Source organism: Eretmochelys imbricata, chromosome 8 (assembly GCF_965152235.1).
Source record: "Eretmochelys imbricata isolate rEreImb1 chromosome 8, rEreImb1.hap1, whole genome shotgun sequence".
Lineage (NCBI taxonomy): Eukaryota > Metazoa > Chordata > Testudines > Cheloniidae > Eretmochelys > Eretmochelys imbricata.
This window is the reverse complement of record NC_135579.1, coordinates 79157848-79181412: the sequence shown is the minus strand read 5'-3', so window position 1 is coordinate 79181412 and position 23565 is coordinate 79157848. Positions and strand designations below refer to the sequence as shown.

Genomic DNA, 23565 nt, shown 5'->3' with positions numbered 1-23565 from the left:
AGAACAGAAAAGATGTACAAACACAGAAGCAGGACCTGCTCCTTTCACCACCTCAAATGCAGTCCTCCTCGATGGAGAATGAGCATTCAATTCTGCAGCGCAGACTAGCTGCTGTCTATGGGATCATTTTATTTATTACTGAAGCATCCATCCTGAACTCTGGGCACTTTACAACACAGAAGTGAAAAACCAGCAAACAGCTGGCAATCAAGTCAATAAAAATTTCTTAAAGGAACATTAATTCATCTTTTAAATTAAGGTAATAAAACACTTAACACAAGCACATTTGCTGGCTAAAGGTTAAACATTTACTACGTTCTACTTTGCTTAGAAGCAATTTGCTTGTCCATTTACAGTAAACACATTAAACTTAATCAAGTCAGTTCGCATTCTTTAGTTTTTCTGTTAATAACCTTTAACTTTTGCTCTTGTAAAATCTATTTATGCCAACATAAATTATGTTGGCATAAACAGATGTATTAACATTATTATAACATATTCAATTAAACATTGAAGGTTAAAGTTTTATTGCACTATTGTTAATAATAATAATTCAGCAAGAGGGATTTACAGAGTGCCTTTCAGACTGAATCCTCCCACAGCACTCCATAATCTATATACAGGGTTCACTTTGCCTGTCAAGGATGCACTGATGCTCTTGAACACGGCAGCTCTTACGCTACAACATATGGCAGCTTATAGCCCTATCACATATGTTTAGGGGAGAGGAATGCTATTACTCAGGTGAGCATTGGCCAGGAGACCCAGGATAACAAAAAGAGCTCTGGGAATTTAATACAACTCATAGTCAGAGTTTTCACAATATTAAAAAATACCTGTATGCCATTTTTAATTCAGTTTTGTACACCGGAAGAGGTAAATCACACAAAGTACAAATTAAACCCAGCAATGCAGATCTTAAAGTTAAAGACAGCTTGAAAGTGTTATCTATCAAGTGGGTATTTGGGTTACAAATAGGAAGTATAAGAACTCAGCAGCATTTATGTGTAGTCTAATAAGGGTTCCTTCCCTTTCTGCAACTGGCGATTTATTATGTTTTTAGCTGGCCAGTAGTACTCACCTTTTCAACATCTGGCAGACAATCCAGAAGGGCCACCGTATGCTCAGAGTCACTTGGGTCATTTTCACAACCGCTTGCTGTCATTTTCAAGGGATTTTTCACCATGGCATCTAACACTGCTTCGTAGAGCTGCTTAGTTATCAGGGGAGAGGGCAGCTCTCTTAGATAATCCTTGAGGACACCTTCACAAGAGACACAGGAACAGATGCATTTAACAAACTGAAGACTCTCACATTGCAGAATTTCTTGGGAGTTGTAAGGCACATAACCTGTACTCCTCCCACAAGAGAATTCGCCAGGCTGTTTTCTACATCTTACATTTGCATAGGGGAAATAAGAAGAGACTAAAATCATATTATTTGGGGAGCTCCCAACGGCTTGAATTACTGGGAGTGTAATTGCCCAATGACGTTATTTCATTACTTCGTAACATTTTGGGGTTCTGGAAACTTTTTCAAATATGCTTATAGCACTATTAGTACTAGACTTACCTCAGACCCACTTCAGACCTCTCTCTTTTATATTTACTGTAGTATCTAATGACAGGTTTCAGAGTAGCAGCCGTGTTAGCCTGTATTCGCAAAAAGAAAAGGAGTACTTGTGGCACCTTAGAGACTAACCAATTTATTTGAGCATAAGAAGTGAGCTGTAGCTCACGAAAGCTTATGCTCAAATAAATTTGTTAGTCTCTAAGGTGCCACAAGTCCGCCTTTTCTTTTTGTAGTATCTAAGCTCTTCACAATCTTTAAATGAATGTATCTTCAAAACATCCCTGAGAGGTAGGAAAATACTATTATCCCCATTTTACAGATGCCGAATAGATGAAGCTGCAGCATCCCAGGCTTCAGCATGGGCTGTACAACCCAGTCCAGAACCCTGGGTAATGACCCAGGTGGCTAGCTAGGTTAAATCATACATAGCCTGTGGCTGCAGTGTACACATACCCTCAGTGATTTGCCCAGGAAGTTTGTGGTAGATCAAGAATTTAACCCAGGTCTCCCAAGCCAGTCCCCATCCACTGAACTATCCTTCCTCTATTTTTGCAGTGCCAGTATACAGAGCACTTTAGAAACTGCCTGTGTTGTGCACAGTAGGTGCAGTAATGACTGCTACATGAGAGCATATTATTTCTCCATGATAAAAATCTCTCCAGTTCTGACAGGTCACAAATGCATTCCACCAAAACTTGTCATACGCAATTCATACTAGTATTAAAGTCACACACAAGAATGAAGATTAATTGCCTTATTTCGAATCAGAACTCTCTTTCGCAGACATTTTCATAGTCCAGGACACATTAAAAATTTGAAAACACCTTAAATACACCCATTAATGACAGAACTCTAGTAGCCCCAGAATGAGAGTGATATTGTTCTCTCAATACAGGATTATTCATACAAATAATGCTTCTCATTGCTGTTCAGTGCAAGTCTACAAGTGCATCAAAATTGGGACTCTGCCCCCACTGGGTTAAGATTGCTCTCTTGCTCTTCCCCAGACCCTTTTGTTCTGCTCCACACTACTTGCTGGCTCTGCTGCATGACAGTGCAATAGAGTCTTTGTTAGGCTCTCAACAGTGCTATTTACTACACCAGCTCCTCTGCGTTGGTGGTTCTACCATCTTCTGTAAAAGACTCTGTCCTTCCAGAAGAAAAGCAGTGCAGTACAACTGTCTAGAATTATTCAGACCCAGAATACCAAAAGAGAAAATAACATAAAAGTTCTTGATTACTCGAATAACTATTTTGCATTTACATTAACTTATACTGAGGCCCACAGACAGTGTTTTAATCCAGGTGAAGGCACCAGAGGATGCCTGACATATGACAAGTGCCTGATACTCTCAAAGGAAAGATGCCTGTATGGGTGGGCACATGCATGCATGGAAACTGCATGCTATCAGTGATCTCATCCACAGTTCTCTCAAGGGTGAGTTGGAGAATGTAACTCCAGGATCCTGCCATTTACAAGAAGTAGGGAAAGAGCAGAAAAGAAGCTGACAGTAGCCTTCCCACATATCTGCTGTCTCAGGAAAGGGAAGGGATAGCTACAGTAACTAGGAATGACCTAAATCTCTCTGCTACGCCAAAGTCTAGTGACTCACGGCTTCATGTGTGCCTGGTGATTAATTTCTTTCCTATTCATCTCATTGTTTCTTACTTTGGTTTATAAAATGTGCCTGATTACCAAGTACCAATAAAGGCCATACTCTGCCTACTAACACGAATCCAAAGCAGAAAAGAGCAGCTGTTCCCTAAAACAAAAAACATCAACCCCACCCAACGTCCCACTTTCTAACCACCTGTTGCATTTACAGCTGCTGCACTAGTTAACAAGTAGATCAGTGGTCACAGAATAAAATGGATACAGCATCCATTCCCATTCATTGACATTTCCACCTATCACCTCTTTGGCAACTATATGTCCAAGCCCAAGAAGTGCAGAACTCCTGCAACTCTCACTAAACGTAAGACTGTATCAAGATTACAGACTTTTGCAGCAGTGAATGCAAGGACCTACCTCTGAAAATTTTCTTGATCCCAGAAAACACTAACTAGTAGAGAATTACTGCTACAGTTCAAACATTAAGATGTTGAAACGAGGGACATGCAGATGACCATTTATAAAGGTCATTTTGGAAAGGATTGGGGTACAAAGGGAGAAGGAAAAGGAGAAAAGAAATGTGATTCTGTGGGATGCCAACAGCCAGGAAGCATTTCACTATACCTGCTCCTCTGTGAGCCTCTCCATCTGTCTAATATAGAATCAAGGAAAAGGGCAGCGGGGGAATGGGTGCGGGGAGTTAACCTCAGCATTTGAAAATTTTTGTAAACAGGTCTAAACTCCTGGCTAATACTTCAGACTGGAGTACTATTTCAACTGCTTACAGAAAAAACAAGAGCACTAATCATAGCCACTTGGAAACAACAAACATAGGCCAGATATCTAGAAGCAAAAAACACAGTATTATGAAAACAAGGAAACCTCCTAAAGATGTGTAGCTTTTTACCTCTCTCTGTCCTACCTCTTTTACTACTCTCATTTAAAAAAACTAAATTAAAAAAGGCAATCTCTGCTACAAAATGTCCAAGCACAGCGTATCATGCAAATAACCACTTTAATTAAGATAAAGCTCAGTTAAACATATTACAATCTGATATTTCATTTTAGCTAAAACTCCTTTTCATAAAATATTACCATAATTAACTTTGGTTCGTGGCAGCATCTAATACAGGGATGGACAAACTATGGCCCGCGGGCCGCATCTGGCCCGCCAGCCGTTTTAATCCGGCCCTCAAGCTCCTGTTGGGGAGTGGGGTCTTGGGCTTGCCTTGTGCCAGGCAGGGAGCAGGGTCAGGGGCCGCACCACGCAGCTCCCAGAAGTAGCAGCATGCCCCCCCTCCCTCTAGCTCCTATGCTTAGGGGCAGCCAGGGGCATCCGCTCTGCATGCTACGCCCGCCTCAAGTACCACCCCCGCAGCTCCCGTTGGCCAGGAACCACAGCCAATGGGAGCTGTAGGGGCGATGCCTGCAGACAGAGCTGGACATGCACAGAGATGCCTGCCTACACCTCCGCATAGGAGCCAGAGAAGGGACATGCCGCTTCTTCCAGGAGCCGCTTGAGATAAGTGCCACCTGGAGCCTGCACCTCTGAGCCTCTCCCAGCATGCTAACCCAACCCCTCGATCCCAGCCCAGAGCACCCTCCTGCACCCCAAACCCCTCATCCCGAGCCCCACCCCAGAGCCCACACCCCCAGCTGGAGCCTGCACCCCTTCCCACACCCCAATCCCCTGTCCCAGTCCTCATCCCCCTCCTGTCCTCCGAACGCCCCGGTCCCAGCCCGGAGCACCCTCCTACACCCCAAACTCCTCATCCCCAGCCCCACCTCAGAGCCTCCCCCCCACCCCACTCTCCTGCTCCAGCCTGGAGCTTCCTTCTGCACACCAAACTCCGCATTTCTGGCTCCACTCCAGAGCCTGCACCCCCAACCAGAGCCCTAAACCCTACCGCACCCCATCCCAAATTTTGTGAGCATTCTTGGCCCGCCATACAATTTCTATTCCCAGATGTGGCCCTCAAGCCAAAAAGTTTGCCCACCCCGATCTAGAATGATAGAGCTGGAAGCAGGAAATAGAGAGGTATAATTTTAAGTATCTGCCAAACACAGGACACATCACTCCCCAAACCATGACAGAAATACCATCACTTTTGTGTTTTTTAACAAAGCAAGAGTTGTTACAAATCTCAGTGCAAAGCTTGCCCTATGAGCCAGCTGTCAAGTAAACTGTCACTAAAGATTTTGTTAAAAATTAATTTTGCATAAACACAGAGTGGAGAGATTTAATTTTTCCTCCTTAGATGGTCTTCATACGTGAAATATAACTATTACAACTATTATCAATCTTTGTTCTTATTTCTTTGAAAGAAAAGGAAAAAAGGAAAATGTACTGCATTGAAATAATGTTAGGAAAGAACAGTCACAATTGTAGCAAGTCAGAAAATGGGGACCTAAGATTCCAAGAGCAACATTAACTCACCCCTATTACACAAATGTACTATTTCCTACTCCTACTTTTCTGATTACTGCAACATGGCCAAATTAACACTGCCGTTGAAAGCACAGCTGATTTGTTCTAGTTTTAGCTGTATAACTTTATCAGGGCATTAATAGTTTTTAACATTAACTCTCCTAGGTTTTTAAAGCCTATAAGTAAATAAGGAAAGAAAGTAAGGGCAGAGGAAAAAGGAAAACAAAAAAAATCTGGAGCTTCTCAGTTTGAGAAGATTATAAACTTCTAGAGACAAACAGTCCACACTTGAAGCCATGTTCTGCTCCCGTTGAAACCAATACATCAACAAGAGCAGGCTCTTACCTACAGACATGCTAAATGGGTGTGCATTGCTCAGACGTGCATCTAAGTTTAAGTGCACACTTCCCAACTGAAAGAAATGTTATATCACGCACACTCAGTACACAGTATTCAATCCAACATATATTTAAATAAAATTTTTTACCCTTCCTTTCAATCTAGTAAAGGCATGTCTTTTCAAGGATCCATCTCAAGATTCAGATTACAGTTTTTTTATTGCTGTGGCCCTCTTCAAAAAGCAAGGTTGGTTTATTATATATTATATATATGGGCGGTCAAGTGATTAAAAAAATTAATCGCGATTAATTGCACTGTTGAACAATAGAATACCATTTATTTAAATATTTTTGGATGTTTTATACATTTTCAAATATATTGATTTCAGTTACAACACAGAACACAAAACGTACAATGCTCACTTTATATTTATTTTTATTACAAATATTTGCACTGTAAAAAACAAAAGAAATAGGATTTTTCAATTCACCTAATATAAGTACTGTAGTGCAATCTCTATCATGAAAGCTGAACTTACAAATGTAGAATTATGTACAAAAAAACCTGCATTCGAAAATAAAAATGTAAAACTTTAAAGCCTACAAGTCCAATCAGTCTTACTGCTTGTTCAGCCAATTGCTCAGACAAACAAATTTGTTTACATTTACGGGAGATAATACTGCCCGCTTCTTAATTACAATGTCACCTGAAAGTGAGAACAGGCATTTGCATGGCACTGTTGTAGCTGGCGTCGCAAGGTATTTATGTGCCAGATGCGTTAAAGATTCATATGTCCCTTGATGCTTCAACCACCATTCCAAAGGACATACGTCCATGCTGATGACGGGTCCTGCTCAATAACAATGCAAAGCAGTGCAGACCAACACATGTTCATTTTCATTATCTGAGTCAGATGCCACCAGCAGAAGGTTGATTTTCTTTTTTGGTCATTTGGGTTCTGTAGTTTCCGCATCAGTGTGTTGCTCTTTTAAGACTTCTGAAAGCATGCTCCACACCTCATCCCTCTCAGATTTTGGAAGGCACTTCAGATTCTTAAACCTTGGATCGAGTACTGTAGCTATCTTTAGAAATTTCACATTGGTATCTTCTTTGCATTTTGTCAAATTTGCAGTGAAAGTGTTCTTAAAACAAACAACATGTCGGATCATCATCCGAGATGGCTATAACATTAAATATATGGTAGAATGTGGGTAAAATAGAGCCGGAGACATATAATTCTCCCCCAAGGAGTTCAGTCACAAACTTAATTAACGAGCATCATCAGCATGGAAGCATGTCCTCTGGCTGAAGCATGAAGAGGCATATGAATCTTTGGCACATCTGGCACAAATACCTTGCGACGCCAGCTACAACAGTACCGTGCAAATGCCTGTTCTCACTTTCAGGTGACACTGTAATTAAGAAGTGGGCAGCATTATCTCCCGTAAATGTAAACAAACTTGTTTCTCTTAGCGATTGGCTGAACAAGAAGTAGGACTGATTGGACTTGTAGGCTCTAAAGTTTTACATTGTTTTGTTTTTGAGTGCAGTTATGGAACCAAAAAAACCCCTACATTTGTAACTTGCACTTTCATGATTAAAAAAACTGCACTATGGGACTTGTATGAGGTGAACTGAAAAATACTATTTCTTTTGTTTATAATGTTTACAGTGCAAATATTTGTAATAAAAATAAGATAAAGTGAGTACTGTACACTTTGTATTCTGTGTTGTAATTTAAATTGATATATTTGATAATGTAGAAAAACATCCGCAAATATTTAATAAATTTCAATTGGTATTCTATTGTTTAACAATGCAATTAATAGCGATTAATTTCTTTAATTGCTATTAATTTTTTTGAGTTAATCGCGTGAGTTATCTGCGTTCAACCAACAGCCCTAATATATATAGTTTATTGGTACACTGTGCAAAGTACTTTTCTTTCCCACTAATGCCCAAATCAGAAACAGCTGAAGAGATTTTGTGCAAATTTAACAAAAAATTTCACTTTGGGGAAAAGTCCTAGAAAGGAAATTTCAGACATCACAAAAATTAACATTTTGGACACACAGAAGGGACTACATAGTTATCTTGACTGAAGCATGTGGTACCAGGCTCCCATTATAATAGAGAACTCAGGAGATTTTTTATTTTAATTTAGTGTAACTTAAGACCAAGGGGGCATGTAACATATAGTGAGTATTCAGAAGCAGATGATGAAGATTCACCATCATGTCTTTAGAGATCACCACACAACAGGTAACAGTCTACAGTGCATTTCAAAAATATGAATGTTCCATTGGGGAAACAAAAATACCATACATGTTTTCCTATGCCCATATTCTCTCTGAATTTTGTACTACTCTGTTAAATCATGCAGCCCAGAGTTAAGTGGATGGATTGATCACAGTACTCCCTGTTAAATGACTTACTATGGCCTCGTATTCCACATTTCCATTCCTTTCCCCTTATTTTAGAGGCCTATATTTCATGTGTGGGATATTTATGTAACAAACTTGGCAGAATTTTGTTGTACATTGTGGTTCTAGGTATTAAGCAGAAGAAGCAAGAGGCAATAATTTTCTATAACCTTTTCTTTTGTGCTTCAGATCAAATTTTGTTCTTCAAAGAGGAATCCGAGATCAGAATTACTTTGCAATGGGAACTAGGAAGAGGGAAAATGTCCTAAACAAGTTGAAGTTTATAACATAGCGAGAACACTCAACCATTTATTAAAAACATCTCTGTTGAGCTCCATGTAATAGTGTCCATGGTCACGGGACCAACTTCTCCCCCTCACCTCCACCCCCCCAAGATAACTTTCTCTTGCTTACTCCCTGAATAACAGAATAGTTTTGAGTCATGGAGTGCCCTTTGACCTCTCAATCCTTTTGCTGTTCCCTTTGCTAAATTAGCCCTGTAAGAGGCTGCAGTTATTTTTTTTAACCTCAAGCTTTGCTCTACTGACTACCAGCTTACTGCTGCATTCTCCTTCGCACAAACGCTCACCACACAGAACGAATTTAGACAGCAAGCAGAAACCACCATCCACTTCATTAATTTCTCATTTTCCTGACCCACTGAACTGGTAACCGTATTATGTGCTTTAACTCACAGATGTGAAGTCACATGGATGAAAATAGACATGACGCAACATCATCGCTGCTGGGCTTGTTCCTAAACCTGGCAGCCCATTTTATTTTGAGCCACGAGTGCATTTAATCGCGTGTAAGCCAGTGCCGCCTCCAGAGCATTTCTCAGCCAAGACTTAAATCATTAAATTTTCATTCTTAGGCTTTGGAGAACTCTCAAAAGAAAATATCTGCATAATGTTTTGAAACCAACAATACCCCTCAAATTTCAATATGGGCCCAAATAAAGCACTAGTCTTCAAAAGAGCCAAGATTTATGATTATTCATATTTTAGGGAACACATGATTTGGCTTATAAAAGTATTAATCATACACATCAGCCTTAGCGTTGCAAACACGACAGTAAAACATTAAGAAAACTGTTCTTCAGCAACAAAGAGATAACATAGGTGAAATATGCACTGACAGATACTTACAAATAAGGATGGAAAAGTATGCATGATGCCTCTGGTATGTCAGTAGGCATTAGAGGCTCATCAAAGACTGAACTGTTTAGATTGTAACCAGTGACAGAACTGGCTACAGTATGCGGAAGATAACCAGTTTAGCGTGCGGACACACACAGCAACCCTGCCAACTGTTAGAGAACCAGTGCTTTGTGAGTCTGCTCAGAACTGCACAGTTGAAGAGGTGCTGTAGGAAATAATTTTTAAAATGGGATTCCTTAAAATATGCTTCTTCTTTAGAAACAAAAGCAGCATACATTTTATAATGTATAAAGAAACATATCTGATTCTTGCTTAAAAACAAAGACCTCAAAACCGTATGCCTTGTACCTTATAAAAAAAAAAAAAGTCAAATGCAAAACATTGAGAAGCTGCAGTAGTTCAAAACAAGAAGTCAGGAGTACAGGAGACCCTGCACGCTCAAACAGGTGTAGTGTAACAATCAAGAACAACAAAAGCATGCACCAATGAATTTTACAAAATTAAAGTGATCTTTTCTATTTAGCCACAGTATTGTGGGATTTTGCTGGAAGGACCAGACTAGTGCAGCTGCAACACCAGGGCTTTCTTTCTACACTTAGCACTATCCCAGGTCAAACATGAGCTTACATCAAAAGAAATACTTGCAGTAGTAAGTTGCACAGGTAACTGGAATGCTGTGAAATATTTAGGGTTGTCAATTTTGGTTGGACGTATTCCTGGCAATTTCATCACATGACATAATCTTTAATTCCTGGAGACTCTAGGACATTCCTGGAGGGTTGGCAACCCCAGAAATATTACAAGTTTTTCCTGGGTGTGGATGTGAACTGTTTCATAAGTCTCCCATGTGTCTGAATTGTTTCTGTAAATGCTGAAGGTTTAATAGTACATGAGGCTTTATATTAAGGTGCGAGATGTTATTTCCATTTTTTATTGAGCCAAAACTTGCCTTAGCAGTACATCTGTTTGGCCATTACTTAGTTACAGCTCACTATTAAGCTGTTGGTTTCTGATGTTTGACATAATTAAACTCTTGTTTCTATGAGTTAATTCACAAACCTAAGCAATAACAGTCATCTGCATTTCCAATGCTTGTTTACAATGATTAAGAGCAACACAGGACCATAACAAAGTCCTGAAAGAAGCTGGTCCTAAGAATTATCATCACTTTTTCTTGTGAATTTATTAAAAGAAGTTAAATCAAAGAATATTTTAAAGGAGCTTGATGAGTGTTCATTGTGCAACCTTTCAAAGTAAAGAATATATATTTAAATCCAGGATCCTGCCTCTGGGAGTAGCCAGTAACTGACACTTCTGGAGAAGGCAAAAACCAACAATGAAACTAGCCAAGGTAGCTACAGGAAATAGGGTTGGTCAAATTCTATTCTGCAAAGATATTATTTAGCAAACACAGTAAAATTAATTGCATAAAATCTGCTGATAAAGTTTTTCTTCTACTCACCCATCCTTAGCAGTAAGTTACTTTTTTAAAATATGCATAAAATAGAAAGTTGACTGACAATATGTTGGAAATTAAAGTACCAAACAATTAAATAACACAACTGTTATTTCTTTACAAGTGACAGAGGGTGTTGTGGCCCAGCAAATTTGCACCTGGCCTACCACATGCTGAGTAAATTTTCAAGCCCTGAATGTATATGAAGGAAAAACTCCATTCCAATTTCTGCAGGCCATCAATTTATACCATGAAGCCTGAAAATAGATTATTAGTATTTGTTATGTAAACTAACGTTAGTCATAAAATTATTCCACCTTTTAAAAAGCCAAAGATTCCTACTACTAAATGTTACAGGTGAAATGCACAGTGTATACCACAAAACATTTTTGGTTTATTCCAGAAGGCTATCCAAACTAAGATTCTCTTCATAAAAATTGTCTCAATTCTCCAAACCCTTACCAGTAATCCCACTGAGTCACAGGAGTATGAACTACACAGACAGATAAGACTTTGGATAAAATGAGCCCCAAATTAATTTTCTATAAATGACCCAAAAAAGTATGCATACGATCAGATTAATGGCTAATTATTTCCCACTGCACACCTTGAATTTCTATGCACTATTCACTAATCTAGTTCCCACACAAGTCAATGGAAGTTTTGCTATTGGCTTAAATGGGAGCAGGACCTGGCTCTAACGACCCAATTCTACAAGGCCTTATGGACATGCTTAACTTTCTGTACTGTGAGTAGTCCCATTGAAGTCAATGGAATTATTTGTAAAATTAGCACAAGGACTGGGGCCTAAGCTCATAAATCAAACAAGTTTCTTTGTACTCTCCCATTTGGCTATATCCACATGCTGTCTCTTCTCTTAAGATTGTAGGATATTTGGAGCAGGGACTGTGTTTTTGTTCTGTGTTTGTACAGCATCTAGCCCAATAGGGTACTGGTCACGACTAGGTCTCCTAGGAGCTATCACAATACAAAGAATAAATAGTCTTAAAGGTTTGGCATACCACAGAGACCTCCATTCACTTCCAACCTCTATCCACAACTCATTACACTGTTTCTCTATCACTGGCACATCTCATTTTTACATGACAAAAGTTAGGATTCATCTTCCCTTTCTTGTTCAGCAAAACAAAGTGTAGCTAATGGATTGTCTGAGTGACACTCCAATGAACCATTTTAAAGCACAATTTTCTTTATTTAGATAGAGATTTCTCATGGCTATACATTAAAAACAAAAGTAAGTGCATTACCTGTTATCACATTAATATCTGGGTATTGGTTTTCACAGAGAGTAACAGCCTTGCTATCCCTCTCAAACGCCTCTCGAAGCTCTTTCTTGACTGCTGCTGAACCACATAATCGGTACAGGCCTACAACCTAGAAGTGAAATCATGGCCACACTGTGACATATTACCCATTACAGAGCACTAAGTAGTGCTACTCAGATAACTGGCATGAAAAGAATGAGATGTTTTACAATGTCTTCAGTTAAGGATCAAAAAATGCTCACACCCAAAAACTTATTTAAGTAAAAAATGAAAGCATATGGCAAAATCTTTTGACATCAAACAGCAACATGTTATCAATAGTGTACAATGTCCACAGTCTGGCTTATAATAGTAAATAAATAATAATGTTCTCTACAATAGTGAAACTCAGTCTCTTATCAGTTTGTTTCTATGGATGCAGCTAATGTCCACAGCCACACATATTGAACTAATATGTCTTTGAAAGAAAGTGATTTTTATTAAGGTATTGATTTATCATTGAGTCACTCAGGAAGAGCGCAAAAAGGCTTCCATGTACCCACAACAGATGCTAGTAATGTTCTGTTTAAGAGTAAATGTTTTAATAAACTCTACCCAATAAAAATGTTTTTAGTGTTAAATATTAGTGTAAAGCAAACAACCCACTCCCCAAAAGACTATTCATTTTTACATTCCCCCTTCTCCCACTGCCCACACACACAAACCCTTTTTATTGACAAGGAAAGGGAATAATATCTTAATCAACTTCACTGATTTTTTATAATAATTTGTAACGGAGCACTAGAACAATAAGCTGTAATACAAAATGGAGAAAAATTATGAAGTCTTTACATTAATCTAAGTGCTCTTTGCTGCTCACTTTCTAGTGGCTTCTTTAAAAAAGATAACTTCCACACTCATTTTCTTCTGTTGTGATACACAAACTAGAACTCGGATCACATTTACTCTTTATAAGCATTGATGAGTGGGTATAATCTCGATGAATAATGCAAAGGAGGTTGCAGTTTCACCTGCAACCCTCTTACCACTCTGCTTGTTCAGCTCACCGTTTTTGTGCTAGCGTAACTGTTTAATTCTTCTTTGAGTTTAAGCAGAAAATAATCTGAATTACAAAGTCTGTCTTGGACTTTGTAAGGTAATTCTACAGATATTAGTCTATTGATGATTAATAGGACCTTCAGTAAACAAGCTTCATACCTGTGAAACATGGCCACGGATCATGCACATTAAGAAACAAGTATATGCTGTAAATCAATTTACAAAGAAATTATTTTGATTTTATTTTGTTAAGTGAGTAATTGAGTATTGACACACTTGTTTTCACAGCAGTTAACTATATCATTACCAATATTTAAATTATATTTGATATCATATCCACTGGGGTATCAAGAGACAACAGATCTACTCTAGCATCAGGTAACCAAGAAACAAATTTGAGAAGTGTAAAGATATTATGCCAACATGTACATTGTTTCAAGTTACATCAACACTTTTATACAAACCAGGAGGTTATACTTCCTAAAGTAATCCAACACATTCAGGTACATAGGAACGGTATCTGTACATGATTATCATGCATTGAAGAGTGTATGGTGCATATACTTCTACACGCTCTAACTTGATACAGTTATTATTATTATTTTAAAAACAACTTTGTATTTTGGTAACCCCCATTCTCCATACACTTCTCAAACATTAAAGAACTAAACCTAAAACCACCTCTAAGAGTGAGAGAGTTATTTTGATCCCTATTTTACTGACTGGTAAACTGACTAGTTTGTCTAAGGCTACACAGTGAGTCATGAGCAGAGCAGAGACTAGAACCCAGGAGTCCTATATTATATATGACGGCTTATAGAAAGGGGCATTTGTTTGACCATAAGCTAATGGTCAAATAAGTTACCTGGATCCAAGGCCCACTGATGTAAATGAAGAGTTAAGAAATGAAGGCAATGGATGTTACATCCATATAACTGAAAGCAGAAATCGGCAATGTATTATGCAGATATCAGACAAACACTCAAACTATTAGCCATAAGGTTTCACTATCACAGCCTGTTAAATCATCCAGACACCAGTGACATTAGCAGAAACACAAACTTACATCCTGTGTAGTTGAGTAAGAAATCCAAAAAGTTTCATGTATAGATAGTCAAATGTGAAATTAACAGGCACAGTACATTTAATGTTTTCAGTCTTGTTTGTGCAGGTTGAAAAATTACATTTCATGCTTAGAAGCACCAGGCACCTAAAGACAATTCAGATCCCAATTGTTCAATGATCAGTGATGTCTTGATTGCCCGATATAATCTGCATGACTAGGTGCTAACAAGCATGTGCTGCGCTAAAATGGGAGTCTCATGATCAAAGTCAAAAATGGGAGTGGTGAAACCATTTGGCCCAGAACCATTCACCAAAAATGGCACAAATTTTAAAATGTAACAAACCAGGGGGTGTGGCTACTTCTGAATTGCAGGGTTCATCAAACAGAAGGGCACACCTTGAATGAAAGTGTGTCAGAGGCTCCCAGGCCACACACATGTTAACGGAGCACTGTGAAAGTTGTTCTGCTAACTTCAATTAAATTGGCCACAGGAGATGTCTGCCATGAGAACTGTGCACCTTCCTTATTTTAGAATTTTTTTCCACTGACTACAATTGGAAGTGTTACTGGAAGATGAAGATATCATGCTCCTTTTAACACATCTTTCAACCACTGGACTTATCAACCATAAACTATACAAGATGAACAAAAGACACTGCTCGACACTACTAGACTGCAGAGTTTATCTTACAATTTTGGGGTCCCCCCGTGAAGGCAGGAAGACAGAAGTGGGAAAGAAAGAAAAAGAAAGGGGGGGTGGGGTTGGGTGGAGGAAGACAAAGAGTTCTGTTTTCTTTTTGTCTGACTGCCAGAGGGGTAGATCAGACTTGGCCCAAGAATATTTTAGTCTGTTTGGGGGCTGCCTAAGCAGTAGCTTGTGCTTAAAGGCAGACGTGTTATGCATAGCAGCATAAATAAAGGAAAGGCTAAGGGACAAATCAGAGTTGATCTTTCACATTTTGGCTTGTGAATGCATTTGCTAAACTGAAGTTTTGCCAGGATGATAGCAAATAGCTTTATTTTAGATGGCACAATGCCTGAATTGTGGGTGTTTAGGAATTTTACATTATATCTTCTCAACACGCATGCAGCAGAAATGGTCTTATGGAATGAGCCATTGGCTCGAAGTTAGGAAGTAGGGAATCCTAACCCCCATGCTGCCTTAACTGAGGAGTTACTCCAAGTGCCACAATCTACAGTTTTATTTATGTTTCCATTGTCCGAACACACCACTGGCATTCAGTACAGGCCTCCCTGATGAAGAAACTGAAAACGCTGGGTTCACCCAGCCTCACTGTTCCTCACCACGTTACAATAAACAAGGGGAAAAATTTGCACACTGACAGCAATAAAGTGATGAGACCAATAAGAGGATAAGCAAAGGAAAAAAAAGACACACTGTGGGAAACATACTTACTGTATTCCCTTGCTCGCTGCTCAAATTCTAAACATAACAGTGCAAAAAGAAATTCAGCCACATGGTATAGGAGAATTTGTTTAAAGAGTTTACAGTACCTGGCAGCCTCTCTTTTGAATCTCCACAATACATTTCTGCATCAGAAGCGGTACCATCAAGCCCACATTTTCCTTCTCAACAACTTTTCGAGCATCTACTCCAAATATCACTGGCTCTCGATCTGCAACTAGACCATTAAGAGAATTCTCCCATTGTTCTATGAGAGTCAGTTTGACATAAATAAGCCCTCTGGGCTCCAGTTTGACAGCCAGCTGATGCGCCTTTGTCACTCGAAAAAGAGTGGGGAGAACCACTGTTCCATGACAGCAAACACGATTTTTCCGTGGGGTAGGCTCCCAGCTGAAGACCACTAGTTTTAAGTGCTGGGCATTTTCAATTTCTATATTGAAAGTGTGGTCCATATCTAAAAAAGTCGTTCTGCATGTAAGCAAGGCTGTTCTTGCTTTGTTTACCGAATCTACCTGAATTGCACAAAAGACATCTTTTGAGTCCATCCGTGGTGGTTTCAAATCTTCAGCACCATAGAAGTGAATACTCATGAGTCCAGATATGTATTGGGAACATTTGGGTTGATCAGAAAAGCTGTAATGTCTAAAAGCATCAATGTCTATTTCAGTTTTATTGTTGTTACTTGGAAGAGTCTCTTTTCCTTTCCCAAACCTGCTTACAGAACTGTGTTTACCCGATTTTGCTATAAGTTCAGGAGAGTCTCCATCACTGAGATAACCACCTTTACTGGAGGATTTGGAACTCCCAGTGCTTTTCTTTTTGTAGCCGTGTTGTGATGATACACTACTGTCAAGATGGTACCGACTTATAACATTCCTGCTAGCAGCTGCTGTTGCATTTCCAGAAGATGGCAAAGATGTGGTATGGCTTGTATCCTGACAGTCACCTTTCAGCAAGGAAGTAAGATTATCTGAATTATTAGAGCTTGAGGTTCCTTTGATGCTCAGCTTCCTGCTGAGTTCTGGCAATTTTTTCATTTTCATTGAAAGTTTTCTCACAGTTCTAGGAGATTTTATCTTGTCAGGGAAAGGCCAATTAATTGATCCTCCTTTTTTCAAAGGATTAGGACTTGGAGGAGAAATTTCTGTCGCTCCTGCCTCAGCCTTATTTGCAGGTACAATTCCAGATCCTTTAAAAGAAAAAAACAAAACAAAATAGGAATGCGTTTTTAAAGCTGCCCATTAACAGCAGTTAGCAGCAACAATAATTTGTGAACTATGGAAGAAGTTAGTTTGTCAGTACTCAAATATGGGATCTACCCAGACAAATATTGTGCATCACTTAGACAAACATAAGCATGTCTGCACTTTGCTGACTTTTTCAGCCAAAAGTTGGCAGAGGACAGTCAGAAGCTTGAATCTTCCCGTTCTATTGAGGCTTTGCCTAACAAAATGGAATTGATGCAAACTACATATAAACAATTCACCCATCGCACCTACCTGTGTAGTACTCCATCTGTTGGTATAATGTGTCCTCACACAAGCGGACCTAACTGCTTCACCAGGGTACAGATGCCAGGTAGCCATGAGTTTAGATGGGAAGAGTGTGGAACACTACAGAGACTCTCTCCTCTGAATACTGCCACTGCCCTTAGACTACGCAGGAGAGCATACAGCCTGCAGTGTTCTGCAATTAAGGACTACAGAGGAATCCTGTGCATGCATCTTTCTTCTTATTCTCATAAGAACCCTGCCTCTGTCACTGCAGCTCAGAACCCTGTTCCGTTGTCTCCCCCTCCCTCTCAGTATCAGAACACTATTCCACTACAGGCAAATGGTCTTAAGTACACCTTTCTCCCACCACACCTTGGCAGCTACCCTGTTCCCCTCAATCTGCAATGACAAGGAGGAGATTTAATGCACATAAGAACAGCCATACTGGGTCAGACCAATGGTCCATTTAGCCCAGTATTCTTTCTTCCAACAATGGCCAGTGCCAGGTGGCTCCAGTGGGAATTAAGAGAACAGGGGATTGAGTCTGGTCACCCACTCCCAACTTCTGGCAAACAGAGGTGAGGGACTCTCAGAGCATGGCATTGCATCCCTGAACATCTGGGCTAATAGCCAGTGATAGACCTATCCTCCATGAACTTATCTAGTTCTTTTTTGAACCCTGTTACAGTTTTGGTCTTCATAAGATCCCTAGCAAAGAGTTCCACAGATTGACTGTGCATTTTGTAAAGAGGTACTTCCTTTTTTGTTTTAAACCTGCTGCCTATTAATTTAATTGAGTGACCCCTAGTTCTTGTGTTATGTGAAGGCGTAAATCATATTTCCTTATTCACTTTCTCCATACCAGTCAAGATTTTATAGATCTCTATCATATCCTCTCTTAGTGTTCCATTATCCAAGCTAAAAAGTCCCAGTCTTTTTAATCTTTCCTCCTACAGAAGCTGTTCCATACCCCTAATCATTTTTGTTGCCCTTCTCTGTACCTTTTCCAATTCCATAATCTTTATTCAGATTGGGGAACCAGATCTGCACTCAGTATTCAACATGTGGGCATACCATGGATTTATATAGAGGCATTATGATATTCTTTTTCATATTTTTCCCTTCCTTAATGGTTCCCAACATTATGTAAGCTTTTTTGACTGCTGCTGCACATTGAGTTTATGTTTTCAGAGAACTATCCACAATGATCCCAAGATCTCTTTCTTGAGTGGTAACAGTTAATTTAGACCCCATCATTTTGAATGTATAGTTGGGATTATGTTTTTCAGTGTCCATTACTTAGCTTTTATCAACATTGAATTTTATCTGCCATTTTGTTGCCTTGTCACCCAATTTAGTGAGATTCCTTTGTAACTCTTGACAGTTAGCTTTGGATTTAACTATCTGGAATAATTCTGTATCATCTGCAAATTTTGCCACCTCACTGTTTACTCCCATTTCCAGATCCTTTATGAATATGTTGAACAGCACTGGTCCCAGTACCAACCCCTGAGGGACGCTACTATTTACCTCTTTTTATTCTGAAAATTGACCATTTATTCCTACTCTTTGTTTCCTATCTGTTAACCAGTTACTGATCGAGGAGGGGACCTTCCCTCTTATCCCATGACTGCTAACTTTGATTAAGAGCCTTTGGTGAGGGACCATGTCAAAGGCTGTCTGAAAGTCCTAGTACACTACATCCACTGGATCACTCTTGTCCACATGTTAGTTGACACTCAAAGAATTCTAAGATTGGTGAGGCATGATTTCCCTTTACAAAAGCCATGTTGACTCTTCCCCAGCAAATGATGTTCACCTATGTCACTGGTAATTCTGTTTTTTACCACAGTTTCAACCACTTTGCCTGGTACTGAAGTTGGGCTTACTGGCCTGAAATTGCCAGGATCACCTCTGGAGCTTTTTTAAAAAATTGGTGTCACATCAGCTTCTGTACCAGATAACTGGAGGATAGCTCATTTAAATGATAGGCTACATACCACAGTTAGTAGTTCTGCAATTTTCATATTTGAGCACCTTCAGAAATCTTGGATGAATACCATCTGGTCCTGGTGACTTATTACAGTTTAATTTATCAATTTGTTCCAAAACCTCCTCTAATGACACCTCAATCTGGGACAGTTCCTCAGATTTGTCACCTAAAAAGAATGGCTCATGCAAAGATTTAATTTAGTTTCTCCACAACAGCCTTGTCTTCTTTGAGTGCTCATTTAGCACCTCGATCATTGATTGTTTAGCAGACCTCCTGCTTCTGATGTACTTAAACATTTTTTTGCTGTTAGTTTTTGAGTCTTTGGATAGTTGCTCTTCAAATTCTTTTTTGGCCTGCCTAATTATACTTCTGCATTTGACTTGCAAGAGTTTATACTCCTTTCTATTTTCTTCAGTAGGATTTAACATTCAATTTTTAAAGGATGCCTTTTTGCCTCTATTCGCTTCTTTTACTTCGTTGTTTAGCCATGATGGCACTTTTTTGGTCCTGTTACTATGTTTTTTAATATGGGATATACATTTAATTTGAGACTCTATTGGGGTGTTTTTAAAAAGTTTACATGTAGCTTGCAGGCATTTCACTTTTGAGACTGTACCGTTTAATTTCTGTTTAACTAGCTTCCTCATTTTTGTGCAGTTCCCCTTTCTGAAGTTAACTACTACTTTGGTGGGCTTCTTTTGTGTTCCCTGCGCCCCGGGGATGTTTAATTTAATTATATTATTGTTGCTATTACCTAGCAACTCAGCTATATTCACCTCTTGGACCAGATCCTGTGCTCCACTTAGGACTAAAATCAAGAATTGCCTTTCCTCTTGCGGGTTCCAGGACTAACGGCACCAAGATGCCGTCATTTATGGTGTCACGAAACTTTATCTCTGCATCTCCTTCTGAGGTGACATGTATCCAGTCAATATGGGGACAGTTGAAATCTCCCATTATTATTGGGTTTACTATTTTTACAGCCTCTCAGGTTTCATTCCTCCCAAGAGTCCCAAATTGTCCTGCCTTTTAGCTGCCAAAAACACTTTCCTCTTTCTTGGCACAAAGCTCCCAAAACAGGCTTGGAAGTTAGCCAGTTCCCAGGTGACCTTCACCTGTGAAATAGCTAGTTTTCCAAGGCTTAAACAAGTCACACCAACTCACACTGTTGAAGAATAAAAGCCTTCCATCACGTTAACAGTGGAAGGAGGCTGATAATGAACGCTAGCAGGCATACAAGAGAAAGGTGTCATGTAATTTTCTGTGCTGAGTGCACACATTTGCGCACAAGCTCTTTGCCCTGTGACAGAAATCAGGACATTCAAGGGAATTCCAGTCTCAAAGACAGTGGATCTGATTTTCTTCTCATTTCCACCAGTGTCAACCAGGAGTAATCCCACTGAAGCTAACAGAGTTACATCAGGGTAAAATTAGGGCACACATTAGAGGGGAACTGGGCCCAGTAATTCCAAGCTGATCAGTAGGAGTGAGATCATAGTGCTTATTGACAGTCTCTTCATTTTGAGTCATCTTTTTCTCCCTTCTGATATTTATGTTCCTCCTTGGTAGCAGTTACTACCATATTCATTCTGCAGTTTGCAGGACAACACAGCTGTCACCACCGAGAATTTAAGACTACTTCACAAAAGATCACTAGCTATGGGCAACCAGAAAGACTGTACAAAGTGCACCTTCCTCCCATCCCATCACAACAGGAACAGGTCAGAATACTAAAAAAAATAAAATAAAAATAAAAATAAAAAAAATCCCCAAACTTCTATTTTCTACAACCACAAAAACAGGAAAGTTTTGATTATCAATTTTGGTAATAAAATGCATGCTGATCCGTATAAAATTAGATGTTACATAGCTTCTGTGCATACTGAACCTCTTTAATATACTTACTTTTCTAGTTGGCATATTGATCATAACCACTGACAAAACTTCAAGCATAAATTACAAACCTTTGCTAATACAGGACTGGGAGAATCTGCAAATCCGCAAGCGTTGCTTACGAAGGATACTCAGTACGTCACACTTTCACATTTAATAAGATGTCTGCACCTATTAGATTTTTAAAATGCTTTTAGCTTTAATTCATAGCATTTCACATAAGCAAATGACTGTACAGTCATTAATTGATCTTCACAATTCCCCTTGGCTAACCTGATTTAGTTTTAATCATTTACAAGGTTAGTTTACTTTATGCACTTCCCTCAGCTTGAACTGTGAAATCACATAAGCTAACTTCACTATTTTATTAAAACCTTATTTTTAATTTGTTTTTGCAGATGTTACAAAAATCTAACTTTTGGGGACTAACTTGAGTATCATTTTGATAATTTTTACAGATACAATTTCTTTTTTTGTTTGTTTTTTTTACAAAAAGGTTCCTGATAGTAAAAAAAAAAAAAAAAAAAAAACCCAGTTGTGAAAAATAGTGCACAAGATCTGTTTTCCGGCAGAATACATGAAATTTCTTGTTTCCTCAGTTGCTGTGTCCCATCAAAGTAGTTTCCTTACAGGGAAAGGACTTTTTCTAGCATGCCTGCTGTGTTCTTCTGGCAAGCAGCTAGTAAGAAATGTGGCGTTTGATAAAACTGGACAAAGCCTTCCCTTGTACTGCAAATCACAGCACAGTCCCACTGGTGGGCTGGCCTGAAGCCTTCTATAGTAATCAGTACCATGCTTTAGCCTGCTAACATTAATCTTCCCTTCCTGTCAGAAGTCTCTGGCATCGGCTTAGAAAAGCAAGCCAACGTATTAAACTTCTCTCAGTTTCATTAGAACTGAAGAGTCAATCTAACGTTCTGACTTTCATGTGTCCAACTTCTGCTGTATTCAGCACTGAACAGTTAAAATGAAATATGTGGCTGAGTGAAACTTTAACAGTCAACTATTATGCAGGCCAGTATTTCAACGAGTATTAAGCCACATGTTTTTCCAGTAAAGCCAGAAAGTTGCTAAGGTATGCACGTGATTTTCAAAACAGTGTACTAAACAGCTTTTTACAATCTGCAAAATGTAACCTTACGATAGTCTAAATCTAACAAATTTTTACTCTGCAATACAGTTCTCTCAATATGGCTTTCATATAATATTGCTAAAGGAAATAAACTGCTTTTGGTTACCTATAGTATGACAAATCATAGAATGTTGTTGTGTGAACCCAATCCTAATTTCCTACTACCACCCAATCAGAATCTTATGATCATGTCTGTTACACTTGAAAAATATTCGGCAGGAAGGATGGCAGGAGGAAATGATATCTACAAGGCACCTGCTGTTTAAATGACTACCAAAGCATCACCATGAAAAAAACAAAATGCTTTGTAATTTACTGCCCGACACATCAGACTACAAAAGTTCAAACTTACGGAAAAAAAACCAATTAAGTTAAAATAATGAAATTGAAAGCCATTACTTACATTTTCCACAAAAATCAGCTTTATACACTTTTTTTTGGCTTTATAAGCATGTGGGAGAGAAAAAAAGATGTTTTTTGCAGAACAACTCAATTCAGAGATTTATAGTTTTATATTAGATGGGATGCAAGTTTTCCTGGAAGGACACTATATTGAACAAAAACGACTTGGCATTGTACATGATTACCTCAGTGAGTCATTTACTGAGTCTGATTAACAAAGCAAATTTTTAGGTTTGTGCAATAATGCAATTGAACGAAGTTATAAAGTCTTTTTCATAACTGAAAAGAGGCAAGTAGCCCATGGCAATTGCAGTACTTCATAAATTCAGATACTTTTCATCTCAGCTTTTTATTCAGAATCAGTGTCCATCCAGTCCTGCAGGTTAGTCCTAATGAAATTAACATCTACATAAGGGAATAAGTTAACTCACTTTAACCTGGAGAAGAGAGCTCTTCTCCAGGTTCTGGAAGCTCGAAAGCTTTTCTCTTTCACCAACAGAAGCTGGTCCAATAAAAGATATTACCTCAGCCACCTTGTCTTTCTACATAAATCTCTGTCAAACTGATTGCCAACAAGTTATTTTATTTTAAAGGCATAATATTTGATTGCCCTGACTTACATGTAAGTTTTCCCTCCATTTTCAGAAGTTTTAAAGGTTTAACATTTGCTTTAATATTTACCAGAAAAAATTGTAATTTTTTATAAGGAATGAGTTAAGGTGAATGGATAACTGGCCAACAGTCTGTTACAATTTTAAAACAAACATCCAAGTATGTAACTCCAACGAAAACCTGAAACTACTACTGAACTAAAACTGCTGTTCCGTACAACCTTTTCCTATAGTT

The 23565-nt window shown here is 38.8% G+C and overlaps 1 protein-coding gene across 1 annotated transcript in view; it reads right to left on the bottom strand.

Moving 5' to 3' along the window:
* Positions 1–23565, bottom strand: part of SYDE2 (synapse defective Rho GTPase homolog 2) — a 50442-nt gene that overhangs the window by 9488 nt on the left and 17389 nt on the right. Inside the window, exons 3-5 of the mRNA XM_077823788.1 lie at positions 15896–16995; positions 12259–12385; positions 1082–1263 (exon numbers count right to left, since the gene is read on the bottom strand). Coding sequence (XP_077679914.1) covers positions 1082–1263; positions 12259–12385; positions 15896–16995 — 1409 coding nt within the window. The remainder of the gene's footprint in view (positions 1–1081; positions 1264–12258; positions 12386–15895; positions 16996–23565) is intronic.